The sequence below is a fragment of the Rhodnius prolixus genome, unplaced genomic scaffold (genome assembly GCF_049639745.1).
Source record: "Rhodnius prolixus isolate KJV_2025 unplaced genomic scaffold, Rpr scaffold_6, whole genome shotgun sequence".
NCBI lineage: Eukaryota > Metazoa > Arthropoda > Insecta > Hemiptera > Reduviidae > Rhodnius > Rhodnius prolixus.
The window spans coordinates 38140028-38155601 of record NW_027411634.1 but is presented as its reverse complement, the minus strand read 5'-3'; the positions used below and the strand labels follow the sequence as shown (position 1 = coordinate 38155601).

At 31.7% G+C, this 15574-nt stretch overlaps 1 protein-coding gene and 1 long non-coding RNA gene across 2 annotated transcripts; one reads left to right on the top strand and one right to left on the bottom strand.

The window, feature by feature from the left end:
* Positions 1-246: 246 nt before the first annotated feature.
* LOC141460557 (uncharacterized) lies at positions 247-13769 on the bottom strand. The gene is made up of 15 exons (XM_074140701.1): positions 12906-13769; positions 11807-11943; positions 11502-11646; positions 9175-9317; positions 8261-8375; positions 7883-8045; positions 6562-6701; positions 4746-5207; positions 4300-4371; positions 3675-3737; positions 3510-3578; positions 2529-2582; positions 1355-1444; positions 692-779; positions 247-605 (listed from the first exon to the last, which is right to left on the bottom strand). Exons 1-15 carry the CDS (start codon positions 13608-13610, stop codon positions 601-603), a joined length of 2451 nt encoding a protein of 816 aa, XP_073996802.1. The 5' UTR covers positions 13611-13769; the 3' UTR covers positions 247-600.
* A 37-nt stretch (positions 13770-13806) lies between these two features.
* On the top strand, positions 13807-15571 carry LOC141460590 (uncharacterized). Its single transcript, XR_012462202.1, has 2 exons — positions 13807-13923; positions 14839-15571. It is a non-coding gene; the product is annotated as an uncharacterized lncRNA (long non-coding RNA).
* The last annotated feature ends 3 nt before the right edge of the window (positions 15572-15574 follow it).

Sequence of the window (15574 nt, the reverse complement as noted above, 5' to 3'; positions counted from 1 at the left end):
CAGAATAGACTTTTCCACTGAGGATGCTAGCAGAGCGAAACCAGGAGTGACCTCTCAGTAACCAGGCAGTCGAAGAACATTTGAAAAACTGTAAGAGAAAGACTTCTGAAGCTTTCAGAAAAAAAATAAAAACGAAACTCCAATATTCATCCAGAAAGGTTAGCTTAGCGGAAAGTAAAGAACCCGCTTTTTCGTTATCGTTCAAAGAAGATTTCGAAGCAGGGAAGTTACCAATGATGGACCATCTAAACAAAAAAACTTTATTATAATTTTTTTTTAAGAAAAACAAAAACACAAGATGTGTTACTTAGCTACAATACCAACATATCTATCTAGTTTACAGGTTCAATTAAGTATAACTTATCTCTTAAAAATTGAATACTTCTAAAATAACATGAATTTCAGAAAATAGAGATTACTGATATCTCTATATGTGTCAAATAATATTGTTTCAAAGACCATCAATGTAGTAGGATAACAAATGTTTGCAATTGAAGCAAGAATTACTATCGAAAAATATACATACGATTATTAACCACATTAAAATTCAGAGGTATCTGAAATCTGTCACAAAGACTGGCATGTTTTAATTTGGATTCTTTAACCTGCAAAGAAAAAGAACAAGAATTATAAAGGAGTTTGGCTATAGGAGAAATTGTCAGATAAATAATCGTGTCATAAAAATGTAAACCTTTTGTTTTCAATTTCTTCATTGCAGGTACTTTTTTTTGCTGTTGTGCCTTTTTTTCTTGCGGGGAATTTAAATTATTTTGTTTATTCTGAAAGATGAACAATAAAATATAAATGTATACTTAATACCAAAACATTTATAAATTACCATACAATAATTCTTGAAATTGTTAATGATTAATTTTCTCAAACTGAATTTTCACTAAATATTTCTTTCTTTGAACATTATACTTTGGATTTGAGCGGCTATACTAAGAACCGAAACAGCATTTTAGAAGGTGAAAGACCTTCTCTAGAACACCCATTTCTACAATAAATAATAAAAAAAATAAAAATAAAGCGTCAGAACTGAGCTGTCGGTAGCACAAATGAAAAATAAAAGATCATGCGTTTTTCATAATTATTTGGATATTGTAAATAAATATTATTGCATAAAAATAAACCCCTTCCAAATCATTAGGCGACTGCCTGATTAATCAAACCTACCATAAAACCACAATTCTAAATAACTTTTTATGATATATTCTGGGTGGAGGGGAATCAATCAATCAAGAAACTCGTCTTGCCGTTTGTGACGATTTTCTTCAAACTTATTATTTTTTATAAATAGATTTAATTAGAACTGGCTGATTTTGCAATATTACCCTGAAATTATAACAATTACCTTCTTTTGTCTTTTCTTGAATTTCTGTATTGTCGAAGGCGAAAAATTAGTAGCACTAAAAGAACTTGATTTTACAGCCACTTTGTCGATCTGAAAAAGAAAACGGAAACAAAATTGTTAAACAAAATAAATTGCAATCGATTGAGGAATATGCAAACGGAGCACCATAAATGATGAAAATTGTTGACAAAATTCGATACAAACAAATCAAAAATACACTTTGAATAAATAATCACTTTACTGTGCTTTTATCTGAGCTGAAGCAATGGATTTAATAACATTATAGCTCATCTTCTTTGCCCTGGCTGTATTTTAAACAGTTCTCTTGACATTTATATGTAAAAAAATTAACATCTCCAAAAATAGCTACAGATTCCACTTCAAAATCCATTACAAAAATCTGATGCTATGCACTTAGTTAATGCCTTGCTATATGCAAATCAGCTAAAGCTTTTCAAGTACATTTTTAAGGTCATCATTCTGAGATAACTATAATGAGCAACTTAAATTAAATGAAATTTAGAAGTACACACTCATCTTGCCTGCCTGCAAATGCAGCACAATATTGAGCAAAAAAAAAAACAAAATGTTGGAGCAAATACTTCGCAATTAGTTTCAAATTCAACATATTTCTTAAATCCCTAGACATGTGCAGAAATACTTCACATTTTTATTATAAAGGAACATCTTTTATATAATTATATCAAGAAATTCATGGATATGACTTTTAGATCATTTCTCAGTAGAAGACAAGCTTTTAATTTGTAATCAGAGTACTTTTCTTATAGTTCATTGTGCGTTATTACATTATTTAAGATTGTCTTATCCTATTTATTTTACAAATCAAAATTACTTTTTTCCTTATTATTTACCAACCATCACTTCAAATTTATATGTAATAGTGGTTGGTCAATTTAGCATCAGTCATGTTACATTAACTGGACTTTAATGCACTTAAATTCTAACTTCGGATATCATCTAAAATTGAGGAAGACCACATGACTGAAGGAAAAAGAGTGATGTCCCACTGACTCGGAAGTTAGCTGATTATTTTTTTAGCATCAGAAAGATCAAGTCACAAAACTTGTATTAAATTCTATGAAGAAAAATGGTCTGTTTAATTAAAATTTTGAATTAAACTCAAATATGTTACACACTAAAAATAAATACTAACCTCAGCACCAGGAACTTTGTCTTTATTCAGTTTGTTTGCTTTGTTCTTTTTCTTCTGAAACAAAAGAGAGAAAAAGAAAAATTAAATACTTTTTCATTTCCCCCTTTCAATGGAAGCTTTTTGTTAACAATTAGATTTGTCTAATATTTGATTAGATATATCCTTTACAATCATTATTCTTTGAATTCAGACACTAGATTAGTATTTAATCTAATTTAGTTTTCACTCAATTAATTCAAATTTGTATTATGTTTAGAATGATTTTTTTTTATTATCGGCTACTTGTCCTCTGAAGTCTTCCTTTCCTATGGTTAACAGACGGACGCAAGAACAAGTCTCCAGAGCTCTTACAGCCTGGAGCTTTTCCCCAAGAAAAATCACTCTATAGGCCTTCTTCAGAGGTAACTTCCCAGTCTACTTACAGTTTTCCTGACCATCAAATTAGCTTTATCTCTCATAAACTTACTGATCCAGGGGTCGGCGAAACGTACTCAGGAGAGAAACTATCTAACGGTAAAACTCAGATAACGATGTTGATGTTCGTTTAGCGATTAGCATTTTGTCAGTCTTGTCACTTGCGAGTTTACACAAAGGTATAAAGAAATAAAATAACACATTGAAATTTAAGATATCTGATGTATAAGGGAATGTTGAGATGACGAGAGTAGTGGAGAGTAGATTCATCAAAGGACGAAACGTCAATTAACAGTCAGAATAGTTTCGAATGGAAGTTCAGTAAAGTGTGATTGTAGATTTGACTGATGATAGATTTGTAGTCCGTAGGTTCATGAATAGTATTTACCTCCACTGTCATCTTAAGTCTTCCATTCCTATGGTTAACAGACGGACACAAAAAAGATCTAGAAAAGACCACGAGATAGCTCTGCGCCCTTAGGAATCTTTATATTTAGATAACTATCCCGAACAGAGAAAATAATACATGCACCTCTTAGGTAATAAGTTTTTAGTGTTTACACTTACTTTATTGATGCCGGTTTTCAAATTTTCTTGTGGCTTCTTATTCTGTTGACTTTGTAGTGACTCTTCTCTCTAAGAGAAATTAACAAAGGAAAGACAAATTAAATACTATTTTTGTTCAAATTTAAATAAAGGCAAATATTATTTTTAAATAACATTGCAACTTACTTTTTGTGGACTTTTCTTTTTTTCATTCTGTAATTTCGCATTCTGATTTTTCTTTTGCTGTTTCTAAAAAATATTAAATTTACGTTTTAATTTGCACGCTAAAAATCTTTCATTAATTATAAAACTATAAGGTCAAGTAGTAGACATATCTTACGAGTTACGAGATAAATTTTCAGGGACCAAAGGCAAAATAATTTCTGTTTTTTTTAAAGCACATTCTTCTTTTATCACAATTACCGGGGAAGTATGAACAGTTCTTAACCCCCCTTCTTAATCATTAAGGTTCTCTTTTAGAAGAAGGTAGTAGTCAGTCTGCCAACTATACGAGACATAAGATACGAGACATAGCCGAACTCCAAATCTCCCAAGCTTTTCATTCAAAGGACTTTCTCAAATATCTTCTAAAACCTGGAATTGGTGATAGAAATGTGTAGACTGGCCATCTAAGTATACGACTGAGTGTCCAGTTAGTACACCAAACAAAACTCTTGATAATTGTATTGAGGCAATGAGGGTCCTCACGATCAGATGATGCCAAACATTCACATCCGTCAATACATGAACTAATCACAGTTGCAATAATTCCTCTTATTAAAACAATATTTTTATTTATGTTCACACTTACTTGGTTAACAGCTGCAGATTTCAAATTTGTTTGTGGTTTCTTGATCTGTTGCCCTTTTGTGGATTCTTTTCTCTAAAATTAGGAAAAAAAAAAGAAGAGATAATTACTACGCATATAACTGTTAAAAATTAAATCACCCTAAAAACCAATCAATAGTAGTAACGACTGAAGTAATAGATGCGTTAAATTCCACATATTCCAAATTGCCCAATTTAAATGACCAAATATTAATCTACAAAGAGAAACCCAACTTGTAACTTTTGAAAACCATTTTTTTTTTTTTTTTTCGGGAACCCCAAGACGTGACTTTCCGTTAAAGATCGCAGAAGAAATAGTTAATCCCTTTAAAAATCTCTTTTAAAAAAAAGGAATTATTTTTGCATTACATTTAGAAAAGATGTATTTTGTATTTTGCCTTTATTATAATTTTAACTCAACAAGCTTACCTTTGATTCAATTTCATCTTGCATCTTTCTTAGTTCCTTTAAGAAATTTTGTTCCGCTTCTTCTAGTTCGCCTTCATCTGAACTGGACTCATATTTTGTCTTATTACTTTTCTTGTTATTCTTCTGCTGCTGTATTTTTGCTTTACCCTTACTCTTAACTTGTTCTACTTCCAGTTCTAATTCTTCATCACTGTCTTCTTCTTCTTCTTCATCTCCATCATCAACGTCATCGTCGTCGTCGTCATCATCATCATCAACATCATTTTCATCATCATCGTCTTCATCGCCGTCACCGTCATCATCTTCTTCTTCTTTCATATTAACATCTACAATGCCACCTTTCTCTAAATCCTCATGTTCATCGACATCGCTGTCACTATCTTCAACTTCTAATTCATCGTAATCTATTTCCTTTTTAGTAGATTCCTTAAGTTGTTTACCTTTCTTCCTCTTTACATTTCCCTAAAAGAATGAAAAAATAAATAGATAATCAGTCATGAAAAACATTACCAGGAATTTTTTAATAGCTCTTCTTTAAAGTTCTAGTTGATAAATTTTTCTTTAAAGTAAGATGTATTCTACAAAGGATCACTTTCGAGATTCACAAACGTAATAATACTGATACAGATAAGCTTTAGTCGAGAATCGAAAATGGCTTGTCACAACGTGTTTTTGCCACTTTGAGCCCTTTACAAAAAGTGGAGATTTTATGCATCAGAGAGGAGATCGCGAGGCCACTGTCTTTTAATACGCCTAGAAGTGTTGTCTGGAAATGTTCTAGAAGATAGATGTTGTACAAGTGGATTGTGATGGGATTGAATGTTCATTGTGCTACAGAATAAGTCGAGGATTCCCAGATAGAAGTCTGTATAGAAATTGTTAATTGTTCTAGCCCATTGTCCAACTCTTCAGCCGTTTTAAGAGAAATCCGAAACGTAAGTTCAACTTGTCTTCCAGCTTTGATTGGAATTGCTACCAATCTACTTGTCCACATATAAGAGAAGGTTTAGGAATGGTAGGAAATGCCCTTATGTCAAGTGTAAGAAGGCAGGACTGTGGTCTGAGGAGAGTTCAGTAAGTGTAGAGATGTCAAAATGGTGAGATATATGAGAAATATCGAAGAAATAAAGAATATCAGGAAGTTTAGATAGAAAAGTCAGCCAATAAGTAGTTTGATTAGATGAGGTGCTGCTGTAATTTTTAGATAAGAGGACATTAAGAAGTACTTGACCTCTTGGATTCGTAGTGCGACATCCCCTCTGCTGGTGCTTTGCATTGTAATCTCCTCCGGAGAGGAACCTTGGACCGAGTGTGTTAAAAAATGAAGTAAATTGCTCTCAAGATATTGATTTGTTTGGTGGGCAGTATACAGCAGCAGCAAGACTGAACTTGTATGGAAGAGCAGTTAAGGAAATTACAGAGGATTGGAGGTAGTCAGTTGGTGTTGAAGGAAGGCTATAGTATGAAAGGCTGTTGCGAATTAGGATCGCCGTGGGAGTTCAAGCCATTGGCGTTCCCGAGAATAGTAAATGAATGTTGAGAAAGGATATTCAAGGTTTGAGGCATGGTAGAAGTTGAGTTATAAGTGTGTTTGGTAAGCTAACAAGAGGAGTAAGAAGTAATTCAAATCTTTGGAAAAATGAGTTTAGCACTATTGTTATGTTGTCAGGCTGTGAGTTTGGAAGTTGAGAAGGAAGTGAATTTTGGTGAAAAATAAATTTAAATTTTAAAAATGAATTAAGAAGAAAATAATTCTTCTTAAAAAAGTGAGAAAACATCATAAGATCACATAAATTTTTGAAGTAAAAAAATTCACCTCAGTTGGTTTTGTTAATACAGTTCCATCTTTAAAAACTCGGACCGTACAATTTGTAAATGTTGACAATTCTCCTTCAACAGCTTCCTCCTCTTCTTTCACAACTCGCTGTTTAGGTGCACTTACAAGATTAGGTGACACTGCAAAAAAAGTAGAAGGATAAATATGATCCATTGATAATAGAGCATTCATACTTTTAATTCCTAAATCATTATTCCATGTGATCTTTATCGTACCGTGTTTGCTTGTTAATACGCAGCACTCAAAACTTGAAAAAGGTTTTTCAGGTGAAAAAGCAGATAATTAAAATAAAAACTAAAAAATTCAGGTCACAAGTGATAGTTCCTATAAAAAAAATAATGAAATAACTGGGATTTTTTTTCATTGAAGGACATTCACCCAACTGACGAAAATTAATTTGAGTAAGGGTCTTAGAATAGTAGAAAGGGAAAATCGTGATTCGAAAATCGAAAAACCAGATTGTTTTAGATTACGTCTCCGTCACTTTTATTTTAACTTGATAAATTCTTACAGTACTTACTTTACGTACAGTACAGTCTAAAACTACAACTACATTTAAAACCTTTTTTTGGGAGTTCTGGGTTAATCAGAATTTGATTTTTGTAACTGAATTTGCTACCAAAAATGTATTCTCATCCATAAATCTTGCCTAGCAACGACTCCCATCCCCTTCATTATGACGAATACAGTTTCTTGAAGAAAATATGTAAATTATAATTTGTTCTAAGGTGGAAGAGAAATTCCTGTGGCTGGTAATAAAAGACCTAATGATTATTGTGGATAGGATATTTAAAACATACAAAATTAAAATAAACAAATTAAATCTGGTATGAGCATTGTCTTTTTCTAAAACTTCTCAAGTTCTAACTTAAAATTTAAGCTTAAATTGTTTATTAAAGGTCACTACACTTCACTACATTTATTTAATAAGTATCACTGAAATAATTAGAATAAACTTCTAATAAATCTGTTTTTAGGGGAGAGAGAAGTGATACATCAGTTTCTCATAATAATCCCTTAAAACAACATTCAAAAAAAAAATTCTAAACAAAATGTCAAGTCTTTATCTGAGTTGCCACATATAACAATAAGTTAAAAAAAACAAAAACGAATTTTTAGCGTTTATTCTAACAAATATTATCTACTATACAGCTGGTAAAATAATAAATTTCGCTTTAATTTTACCGGATCACGACCAAAATAAATTTTCCCATGAAATTTTTTTTTTAAATTATTTCCGGGGAAAATTCAAATCAATACTTATTCTAACAAAGAAAAAGTTTAAATTTTAAAAACTCACTAGTACTAATATACAAAGGAAATGCTATTGACTGCGAAGTTTTGATCGAAACTGATCTTATGTTTTCACGTCCACCAGGGAATTGTGCCTCATCGCAAAGTATTTGCAGAATTGCATGAAGATTTTCAACTAACTGTTCTGGTTTCATTTTATTATGACCAAACTGAAAATGTAAACGGATAAAATTAGATTAGTTAATTACTATCTACAACAAAAATTTTCAAATATACCATAATCTGCAAAGAGTTCAATATATAAATAACAATGTTAGCCTCATTTGATATGAAATTCCAGAGCATAACAGCTCTTCCTTGAATACTCTTCTTAGCAAAGTCTACGATTGCCAGAATTTGTATTTTAAAATATCAATTTACTTACAGGTACTGATTTCGAAAGACCTTTTCCATTAGAAATAATAGGAATCTTGCGAATAGCTCTTTCAATTTTAGATTTCACTTTCGACTCACTTTTCAAACTTACTGGAACTGGTTTCCTATAACACAAAAACATGTTTTTGGGATTTGTTCTTTGCTAAGCTAAGTTTAACAAACTAGCGCCTAGAATAGGAGCAAAAACTGTATTTCGTATTTTTTCGTCTAAGCGGTATTCCTTTAGTTATTCTTAGGCCATTCTTCCTGCGCTTACTACGTATTTCGAAAAACCGTTTACACTAAAAGAACAATTTTCTGTTCCTCCAACATAACCTCCATTGAAAAAATTTTCTCAGAAAAAATGTTTAAAATTAAAACTAGATCTAAGGGTAACATTTTTAGACACTATAACGTTTCAAATAGTAATTATAGATCTGGCCTAAAATTGGTAGCTGGACATATAGCCCGCCTGAAAAAATAGACACTACGTTACATTACATTAATTATAGAATTGCAAGCATGCAGTGTGCAATGAAAAGCCAAGTTTAATGGAAATCGTTGGGACTGTTCTCGATACAATCTCAAAAAAAATGGACGAATTATTTACTAATGAGGTATTTCCAATTGAAAAATGTTGATCTTCCGTTAGGTACTACCATAAGGGAAATTTCGTTTTTTAGATAGCCTTCATGCGCAAATACAGGCCATCTTCTAAAAACTGGTTTTTCGCATTTGGTGTAAACGCACCTTAAAATAGCCCAATGTTCATGGATTTGGTAAAAAGTTCTTCAAAAAACAAATATTACAACTATGTAATGTTTAATTTTCCTTAACACTGGATTGAAATTTAGTTATTGTTCTTTTAATTACTTTTCATCAGACGAGAAACGTATATTGTTATAATAAAAATAATTTACTAACTTTTTTCGCTGAAACGAATCAAACAACGTTGCTTTCAACTTTGCAAGAGAAGCGTCAATTAAAAACATGTCAAACCGTTGCGATAATTTCCTTGACTGTTCATACTGGGTGTGCTCTTTAAGTACTTGACGCCATGGCATAATCTAAAAAATTAAGTCCATTTCATCATGTAGCATGAGTTATATTTAAAGTATATCAGTTTATTGTATTCAAACTATGTAGAAAATTTTTAATAAAATAGATAATAAGCGATCAAGGGAAATTTTAGCAATAAAACTCGGAACTACTTTCTATTATCGCAATTTTTGTAATTATCTTTTTTTGGAAACACAGAACTTTTACTAAATAATCCCAGCTACAGCCAGAAAATTAGGAAATATGAATGAGCCATTTTGTGCAATCGTACTTCTCAAGTTCTGAGAATTCGTACTTATAAAATAGTGCACACATCAGTACCGTACAATATACTGAAGCGCCATTTGACAGTGAGAGCCTTAACACTTCACTCCACCCTAAAAAGAACTCCACTTGAATTAAGCTTTCTGGATAAAAAAGTTTCAAATAAAAGTAATACACCTACATATAGAGAGTAAACATGATGTTAAGAGAAATATAAGAGATATTTACCGGAACAAATAAATAAAAACACTATAAGGAGTTATTTCCGTTTAAATAATTTTTTTTCGAACTCGGAAGTTTAGCAATTCTCTGAATAGATAGATAGATAATGTCTTTATTAATAACTGAAATTTGGAAACATATGTACATGCAAACAAATATATTAACAAAGACCTACGCTTGGTCACTGACCGTCAGCGGAGTTTGTGTAAAAAATAAATAAACAAATCAAATTTACACATCCTGGTGAAAAAAAAGTACTCAAAAAAGACTAATGAAATATAAATGTGGAGTAAAAAATGTAATTAAGTATTTAATATATATATTCATAAGAAAAAATAAATAAATAAAATAATTGAAATGAAGAAAAAAAAAACAAAATTTTTAAATTATCATAAATTAAGCAACATACCAGGCCCAATTCAAAATCAGAAAAATATCAATAATTAAATTCAGAAACGAGAAAATATCTATATTTCCACGCATCTCTGCAGTATCTGATGAGTGGTAACCATCCTCTGTACCCATTTAAATATTGCACTAACTCCTCCAAGTAGAGAGTGCTCTTATTAAAATGTAACACTCTGAATTCATTGAGACAAGGATATTCAGCGATAAAATGGTATACATTCTCTACCTGTGACATATTACAGAAGGAACATAAATGCCTTGACGGCTCTCTAAGTGCACTGCAATTCAAATATAATAATTCTCCTCTGGACTTGATTATCCAACTGATGTAACTTATTGGCAGCTCATCATTCATATATTGCACATCTAAACTCAATTCTTTGTAAATTCTGCCTGATGAAGAATTTAGGGCTTTAGATCTACAGTTCTGACGGAAATAATAATTAAAGCGAGATAATTCTCTGAATAAAACGTAATATAAAAATAGAACCATACATTTTACTAAAAATAACACTTAAGAAGTCTTCATTCTCTCCGAAAAGTGCCCTAATTGAAATTTTCCTTGTGAATTCTTGTTCAAAAGAAAAGCATTATTCTTATTACATCGTGCAATGAATTTGCTAACTTTAAACAGAATCGCTGGAAAACAGAAAATCTTAAATCTTGAGTTAAGAAAAAGTAAAGCTATACTACCGGTTGTGTGATTTTCTTCGAATAAGGAATTTTAACAACTTAATCCTTCTAAAAATTAAATAAGTAAGAACTACAGATTATCTTAAAATGGCAATTAGGGGGCAGAAAACTCTCCCATATAAAGTGCCTTAGTGTTCCTCAAACGAAATATGAAGTTGAGATTTTTTGTTATTGAGTTAGAATATATGTAAACATGTCTTAAACATACACACATCTTAAAAAACTTGTGACCACAAAACGAATAATTTCTGAGAAAAACTCTATAACTGACGTTTGACAAGATCGAATACAATCCTATCAGACTTTGTCCACCTTCTTTGGATCTACGACTAGATGTAAATATCATCAGAAAACTTGTGTGTTCCAAGTGCATCTTCGCATGGTCTCAGCATACGTGGTCTAAGGATGTGGCACAGAATACAAAGATCGCGGAAACATATGAAACCACTACTAGATGAGCTATATGTTTGTTATTATTATTAACGTGGTAAGTTTTATAAATAAAAAAATATACGTTGATAAAGAAAATGACTTAAAAAAAAAGTGACAGTCACTTATATAAGAATTTCTATCCAGTCTATTATTACCCCATCTAAGAAACATACCTCAGTAATACAAGTAACTCCACATTTTTTTAAGAGATCTTTCGTTTGTTCAATTAAATCTTCAGGATCCCGGGTATTTTTCTTTTTATCAGCAATAAATAAACAAATATCTGACTGTTCAGGAAGAGTAACATGAGGAACAAACCTAAAAAAAAAAAAAAAAAAAAAAAAAAAAAAAAAAAAAAAAAAAAAAAAAAAAAAAAAAAAAAAAAAAGTTGCATACAAAATCGTATTGTTCGAAATCAGTTGTAATAATAAAATAAGGCTTTAATAATATTTTACCATCACATGAAAGTAATACTTACACTCTAGTACGAGGAGAAGTTGGCACTTTAACGAAGTTTACTTGCATGAAAAATGGTACACTAGCACCAAATATTTCTTTTCTTTCTTTGAGGTTATTATCAACGTATTTTAAAATAGCGTTCACTGCATTTTTCAGCTGAAAATTAATACATTTAATGCTTCCTTAATCGAAAGTTTATAATTCTATTTCTATTCATGAAACTTTAGCAACACATGACGGAAGTATCTATTATCTCCAGGACCAAGTTGTCCAAGCTCCATTTCCATGACTATGGGGGTGTTACAATTATTAGTAGCGACTAATTTACAGATAGATTCTAGTATAGCATACCTGCTAAGATGGTCACAGGGCGAATAGAGATTTCTGAGCGATTCAGTTGGTCAAGACAATGGGTGCGGGAGTTGAACCAGACCAGGCATTCTATTATAGAAGATGATAGGTTACAAATTCCCAAAGTGAGACAATTTACTTGACAGAGATGGAGCTGACTGTCAGGAAGAGAAGGATTATATCCTCTAAGATTAATTAGAAATAGCTGGTTTGCTGGAACTATTGATAAATAAAGGTCAGAGAACGCGAAGCGAAAAAACTATCATTCTGAAAACTCTGAATCTAGTTAAAAGAGAAATATGTCATCTAATAGTCTATAAGCGATTGGTGGGCACTAAGCTCAGTTCGAAGGACCAGGAGTCTGTCGCAAGAGACATCATCTAGTCAATTCCACTAGCCTTTGCTAGTCAAGACGATACATCCTCTTTCAGTTTTTGCAGACGAGGTGAGTGCCCGAGAAGACTAAACTGACCATAATGTACCCACAAGACATTCCGTAGTCTCATCACTGTACAGAATGTGAAAGGAGGAGAGCTAAGATTTCCTTTACGGGAATACTGAGCAATCTGTGGACTGCAAAAACGACAGGGAATTCTGGACCTTGCAAAAGGAGGTTTCTAGTATAAGAGATTTCATATACTAGATTCACTTGGTTGGTAGAATAAAATCTCTTACGGCAGCTAAACAGGATCCACCCCTTTTTTTCAATTTATATCTAGCATCACAAAATATTTAGTTATAATACTATACGATAAACTTTAAATTACCGTAGTAGGGTTCACAAGTTCATCTACTTTTGCAGTCTTCACTTTTTTCTTTGTTTTAGCCGCCGGATTTACTTTTTTTTTATTGAACTGTGGTTGTTTGTCCTCAACTTCACTTTCAATGTCTCCAGAAGTTCCTCTAGATGATTTTGGAGAACCTCCTTTCTGAACTCTTACCTTAACTTGCTGTTTGTTCCCCAAAGGTGTAGATTCAGCTAACTGATGTTTAGCTTTTTTGATAGAAGACGTCTTGACAAGATACTTTTCAATATCCAAACCAAGCTGTACTTCTGGGCTTGTTTTATTCACCTTAATTTTGCTGTTTGGAGAATTTAGTTGCTGGTTACCTGCTTTCGGACTAACTTTTTTTACCGGTTCTTCTTCAGATTGTAATCCTTCTGAGAGAGATTCTGTATCATGCTTTCTTTTTCGAGGAGAAAAACTTGTCTTTTTATTTGCATTAAGAATATTTGCGTTAATTTTATCACAAAATGGAGACATACTTTTCTTTCCGCTAAAATTATTAAACTTCCTATCTTTAAATGATGCACACTCCAACATTGGTGTACCATTAAATTTTTTCTTAGACTCACCTAAAACACCAAATTTAACTTTCTTTGAAGATTCTGAATTTTTCTGAATGAAACCCGAACGCGGTGTATTAAGTTTAGATTTTGGAGCCGGTGTTGAAAGTTTTGGAGTTTTCATCTTGATAAATCTGAAATAAAAACTAATGCAACTAACTAATAACTTGTTAAAAAAAAAAACCTCAGTGAGAATTCAACGTCGAAACGCTGCAACTTAAACAACACGTGAGAATACACGCATAATTTAACCTATACGGTTAGGTTCTATTTGGATTAGGTAGCGCTCTACGTACTTATGGGATTCACTAGAACTAACCATTAAAGTAAACCTTGTTTTCCGTCAAGACTCGTGACTATGACTTAAGAGCCCCTGACCAATTCACGGGTTGCAGACACGATCACCACAAGACGAAAGTTATTATCTAAAATTAAAAGTAATCAATTTTTAAAATATTTTTTCTTTGCATTCTGACATTTGTTGTTGGTCTCTGACACTTTTAATTTATTCTAATTGTACTTTCTTGTGTAAACTCGATTTCTAAAATTAGACAAGATCGCAATACTTCCCTCTCACATAAACTTGAGGAAATAAAAATCTCATTGCATTTAAATTCTTAACAGTTACTAATCACCTTCAGTTGCTTGACCTCAGCAACCATTTTAATAGAAAAATCAATAATTTTTATGTAGTTACTGTTACACATAACATTGAACGAAATAAAAGAACGGTATCTTGGGAATTTTAGGCTAAAAAAATTATTGTCTTACCCTCGTACGGCTTTTTTATCATGCCTCCTTCGCCCTCCAGACCATAATTTCAATGCGTTATTAAACTAGGCAATTTTCTGTTTACTGGCTTTACTTATCCAATGTTCTGATCATTTTTTTTTTTGTGTAAAAAATTCTTTTTTCTAAATACTTCTATTGACTGACCTCTAGAAAATGTTTATTAACTACATACATGTTACTACATTTTTCGTAGTAATGGCTGTAATTAGCCGATAACGAGTACTCTTCTAATCGGAATGAAGTCGACCCCATTTATCGAAATCGACCCAGGATGAATATATGAACCTCGATTTTCTTTTTTTTTTTTTTTTTTTTTTACAAGGGTCAAATTCAAATATTTAACGAACCTCAGCTGCTATTGCATAGTTTTCCCCTTCTAAACCCAAGAAATTGTATCTGATAAAATAGAACATACATCGGTTTCCTTCTCAACTGAACAATGCGATGAACTATGTTTAGAAGATTAGCAGTATTCTCTTTTACAAAACAAAAATACTTTATGAGCTGAAAGACAGTCCCTTCTATGGATGGATGGATGTCTTCATAAAAATGTTTTTTAGGCAGCAAAGCCTGAGAATTCTCTATATACAGGAAAGAAACAGATTTTTTTTTGCACGGAGAGCAGAGGGAGGGTTGAGAAGAGAATAGAGAGAGTTTAAGGTGACTTGCTGAAATGGAGCAAGAAGACCTACGAGAAATTGGGGTCTTATGAGATGCCCTTGGTTCGCAGAAACTCCTAGGTAAGGTTAAGTTCCTAGGAATACAGTTCCAATAATTGTAGCCATATTAATGTAATAGTAAACCGTTATCTTGTAAATCTTCAGTTCAAAGAAAATATATTTAGAACTTGTGGAATTGCAATTAGAATTCTTCCAACTCTACATTTGAGAAAAATACGAATCATGGAGACCCATAATGGCTGGAGAAAAATGGGATGTTTAAATATAATTATTTCACATTAATTTCATACTTAGGTATCAATATTTCGTGACGTATGATACAGAACTCTTCAAAATTTGATTTAATTTAATTACATTTTCCAAAATTCTTATGAATTGCTATAATTGAGATAAAATGATCTTGAATATTAAATATTAAAGGAGATAAAGAATGTTGAAATTTTACAAATTTTAAATAAATAAGGGCATAATTAATCTTTTTTTAAATATGAATAAATAATTTACTTTTACAATTTTATTGTTGACGATCTATCATTTCTTAGGTTTAACAAAAAAAAAAAAAATCGAGGTTAACATAAATAAACATGCGGGAGGTACATAAATAAAAATAAAATCA

Bases quoted from the DNA above. Each gene is read 5' to 3' on its own strand.
- LOC141460557 (XM_074140701.1), bottom strand. From the start codon at position 13,610: ATGAAAACTCCAAAACTTTCAACACCGGCTCCAAAATCTAAACTTAAT. The intron at 6,702-7,882 runs GTGAGTTTTTAA...CTTTTTTTGCAG, and splicing joins TCCTTTGTATATTAGTACTA to TGTCACCTAATCTTGTAAGT. The intron at 3,738-4,299 runs GTAAGTGTGAAC...AATATTTTTTAG, and splicing joins AATCTGCAGCTGTTAACCAA to AAACAGCAAAAGAAAAATCA.